The sequence below is a fragment of the Triplophysa rosa genome, linkage group LG15, assembly GCF_024868665.1.
Source record: "Triplophysa rosa linkage group LG15, Trosa_1v2, whole genome shotgun sequence".
NCBI classification, from domain to species: domain Eukaryota; kingdom Metazoa; phylum Chordata; class Actinopteri; order Cypriniformes; family Nemacheilidae; genus Triplophysa; species Triplophysa rosa.
In genome coordinates this window covers 9,295,849-9,300,195 of record NC_079904.1, presented here as the reverse complement: position 1 = coordinate 9,300,195, position 4,347 = coordinate 9,295,849, and the positions used below count along the sequence as shown (strand labels likewise).

General features: G+C 42.1%; 1 protein-coding gene across 1 annotated transcript; it reads right to left on the bottom strand.

Annotated features, from left to right (window-relative positions):
• Positions 1-1,589: 1,589 nt before the first annotated feature.
• Positions 1,590-3,807, bottom strand: sox11b (SRY-box transcription factor 11b). The gene has a single exon (XM_057352501.1). The coding sequence runs from the start codon at positions 3,698-3,700 to the stop codon at positions 2,594-2,596; it is 1,107 nt and encodes a 368-aa protein (XP_057208484.1). The 5' UTR covers positions 3,701-3,807; the 3' UTR covers positions 1,590-2,593.
• Between the last annotated feature and the right edge of the window lie 540 nt (positions 3,808-4,347).

Here is a 4,347-nt window from a genome sequence, read left to right as displayed (position 1 = left end):
CTGAGTAAGACAGAGGGGGTGATGGAGGATGGAACTCAAAAGATGAACTGAACTTTAGTACAGTGTTTCTTAAAAGGTTTGGGCTATTTTAAACATTCTTATTCAGGAAGTTCGTTCTTATCTTCTAAAACAAAAACTATTCTTGCTTAATGCAGTCTTTTGATGATGTTTATTACAGTAAAATTGAAACAGTGTTCTTAATAGATCTGACAAATTCTTCTGTGATGCAACAATCAAGAATGTTGAAAAAAGTCCTATTTTTTAGTCATTGAAAGACATTCATAATCTTCTGTGCAAATCAACCAACCAGTCGGAGGTTGAGTAAACTGTAGATGTAAAAATGTTGCCAGGAAAAACAAGTTTCGGTATCAAAATGAATGTAAATCATGACCCAAGCCAACACTAAGAGAAATCGTTCAGCACGGTTCCCATTTTATTTTCAAAAACATCAATGATCATTAGCTGTTTCTTATTATTCAAAACTAAATCCAGGCATCACAGAGAGCCCTTAGAAACAGCGATTGGCTTGGTAGCTTTAGAATGAGAAGAAAAGTGCTTTTAGCTCTGAATAGTAACAAAACCCTGAACTGAACAGGAGAATGTATAATCAAACCCATGTATCTTGGCAGCTGTCCATGTGAATGACTTTCCTTCTGTAGATTAACATGCAGCAACTGAGAATGGTGAATGAGTGCTATCCCACCGGTTAATTCCCTCCCCTCCACTCTGCACACATGGGCTTTCATGTAAACTGCCTTTCCAGTTGACTAAGTTAGACTGCTTACACAAGACCACTTTTTAGAAATAATGTATAAATCATTGCATTTGAAATGGAATTTTACATTGTATGGACAATGCATAAAAGTTATGGCTGAAGGGCCCTGGAAGGATAAGGAAGCATGTCATGGCACCAAAATAAACAATTTAAACAATGCACCTACACTATGAATAAAGTGCTTGTTAGATCATGCTTAATCCACTATTCTTGTGTAGAATGTGTTACGTAATTGGACATAACAAAGTTATGCAAATATTGGAGAAATAATTTAGGCATACACTGCATTAAGTGGGTTTACAATTTTCTTAACAGACATTTATATTGACTTAACCCATAACCCTTAAAACTGTATAAACTTTAACACTGCATATTGTAAATCAATCATTAATGAAATGGAGAAACAGCCATTCACATAATACATTCTCTTGGTAGGTGACGTCACCACCACCACCTGAAGAATCTTTGAAACCAGTTAGATAACTTTGCCAAATAGAGCTAAAAATGCAGCTCCTTAACATTTTACATTCAGACTGTGGTGCATTAGCATGGTTACTCTTACCAGGCTGGCAGTTACTCTAGATTGACAAGCTTGCATAATGCAAAGAGTGAGGACAGGGTGGTGTTGGGGGAAATACACCAATCAAAGTTGGCTTCACTCGCCGTGCGAGATTTGATTTCTTAAAGGAACAGATTTGTACCGGTTAAGAATAAAACCTCCTGTAAGGACAAGGTTTCATCGCAAGATTATGCATGTCCTTTTTGGATCACTTTCAAACACACAAACACACACACACCATTAAGCAGACTTACATGTTCTCATCAGTTCCAGCTGATTTATTTGTGTCAGATACAGACTTCAGCATGACGACATGTAACTCATTTCCTTTGCTACAAAACGCAGATGGTCCATTTTGAGAGTATATTGCACAAAATAATAAAAAAACAAATGTGCCATTATGATAAAAAAAGCAAAACAAAATCCAGTTTTACACCTGCTATTTGGGACCCATTCACACAGATATACATAAACTCCTAGCTTTACTATATTACAGAACATATACAATCTTCATTCTAGTACCAGAAATGAGGTCTGCGTTTCCCCCAAATTCCACTGTACACTTCTCTATAGAAATGCTTCAGATCTACAGCTGTACATTTGCCTGGCGTAAAATAATAACCAGGCATTTAAATGCAAGTTCTCAGTTTAATCTTGCATGCTTTACAAATGAAACCGGGTTGAAGTGCCTGAAGAAACCTCACTTAAAGCACAGTAAGAATATTCCCTTTAACTGTACAAAAATATGCCAGAAAATAGTTTACTTCTTTTTTTTAAAAAGATGAGGTATGTTGGTTATGTATCAAAATGCTTCCTGCCATACCTGTGTGTTCTAGAGCGGTTATCTGCTTAAATATCCCCATATTTGCAGGGAAACGGAACTGGTTACAAAAAAGAAACATTTGTGGCATACAGAAATTACATAAGACCACAGAAAAAGTTACATCCTGAACAGTGTTTCTGAATCGCCTCCATTCGGTTCAGCAGCCGTTTGCCAACTCCCTGTAGTGATATGGGTGCATGGGAATGCATAGTTCAGATTTTACATTTTGCGCTCCAGTTTAAGCAGTTTCACTGCAGTCCTACAGAACAACCACACACACAAACCTGTCAAAGTTGACATGTCACCTTTTCGTTACGTTACCCAGTGTCATAACGTACGATCCGCTCTGTTAACCCCTACCGCAACAATCACAGAGGCAAAGTCAAAGAATAACCTGAAGATGCGCTTCGCCCCCTTGGAGCACAGCGAGTTTCAGTTAGTAAGTGAAAACCAAATCTGAAAAGTTCGCCTCCAGCCAGTCTCCCGCGATCATTTCACTGAGCTCAGGGGTGCAATAGTCCGGGAACTCAAAGTGGGAGCCGAGGCTGCCCTCGCTGAACGAGTCCAAGTCTTTATCCACCAGAGACAGGCAAAGATTTCCTGAAGTGTTTCCCAAGTCTGTTCCGTGGGAGCCAGCCGCTAAATTCAAACTGAAGTCTACCAACAAGTCGTCGGAATCCTCGCTGGAGCTGCTGGACGAAGAAGAAACGGACCTGAAAGAAGATGCTGGTGATACGGAGGCAGGATACGCTGCGCTCTGCTTGGTAATGTTCTTGAAGTTGTAAAACAGTCTGCTGCCGCTCGTGTGCCTGGACTCCTCGTACATGCTCGCGCCCTCTGAATCTGCAGCGGAGCCCAGTGTGGGGCTCGCCGGGACTTTATGCAGTCTGATGGGCTCCTCGTCCTCCTCGACTTTAATCCGAGAGGGGAAATCGTCATCGTAGTCATCCTCCTCATCGTCGTCGTCGTCATCTTCATCATCGGTAAGTTCCCGTTTGATAGACTTGGTCACTTTTAAGTTAGTGAAAACGTAGTTAAATCTGCTGTCTTGCGAAGGTCTCGCGGTAATGTTGCCCGGTTTGCTGGGCTTGAGTTTCGTGCACTTCTTCCCTGCGGCTTTGACACTTTTGCTGACCTTCTCCGGCGACTGTAGCGCTGGTTTTGAAGAACCGTCCAGCTTTGGCTTTTTCTTAGGTCTGTATTTGTAGTCGGGGTAGTCAGCCATGTGTTGAAGCCGGAGCCGTTCGGCTTCCCGGATAAAGGGAATCTTTTCGCTGTCCTTTAGCATTTTCCAACGCTTTCCCAGTCTTTTGGAAATCTCAGCATTGTGCATGTCCGGAGACTGTTCCATGATTTTTCTCCTCTCGATCTTTGACCACACCATAAATGCATTCATGGGTCGCTTAATGTGACCAGTGGCTGTTTTGCACCAGTCCGGTTTCGGTGGCACCGGGCTGCACGCCATCAGTTCGTTTTCCTCCGTGTCTGTGGTCTCTCGCGACACGCTGCTCTCTGTCTCGCAGTGCTCCGTGTGCAGCACCATGTCCCCTCCTGCTTTCACAGTCCAGAAAGTTCAAAGATACTTTCTCTCTTGATATCGACTCTCAGCGTCTGCGCTCTCTTGACAAACCTCTTTTCAAAGTTACCGTTCGCCTTCTTAACTAGTTCCTAGGTTTCTCATATCGGTTACGTCACGTATAATTATCCAATAGCGTGCCTCGACTCCTCCCACGAGCCGCCAGACGTTCTCTTAACTCTTTGCGTCCAGTTGAAGATTTCATTTGTGAGCGCTCATGTGGGTGGGATTTTCATTATGTCTGGACTTGGTGTGCGAGATAGGCATATTGAATGAACACCAGTCCTGTCAGGGCGAAACACCAGGGCATAGAGATAACACGAGAGCATAACAATTCAGTGTTTTAATCAAATAACTGGAACAGATGAACGCGTTTTTTAAACTCAGTTGATGCAATTTACAGAAACTGCGGGTGGCGCTTGAACGCTGCTGGACGTCCACGCAAACTTTATTGATTCATATCACGACAATGAAATTTGCTGTTGACTGTCTCACATCGTCCCACTTTCTCTGTTATGCAAGAATAATGTATGTGGGTTATTACTTCCAAGCACGAGCGCATAATACACTAACGATTTGGTATGCAACCCACTCGACTTGACCTACATATTTAC

Excerpts from the sequence above, each read along its gene's own strand:
- sox11b (XM_057352501.1), bottom strand. The coding sequence starts at position 3,700 with ATGGTGCTGCACACGGAGCACTGCGAGACAGAGAGCAGCGTGTCGCGA.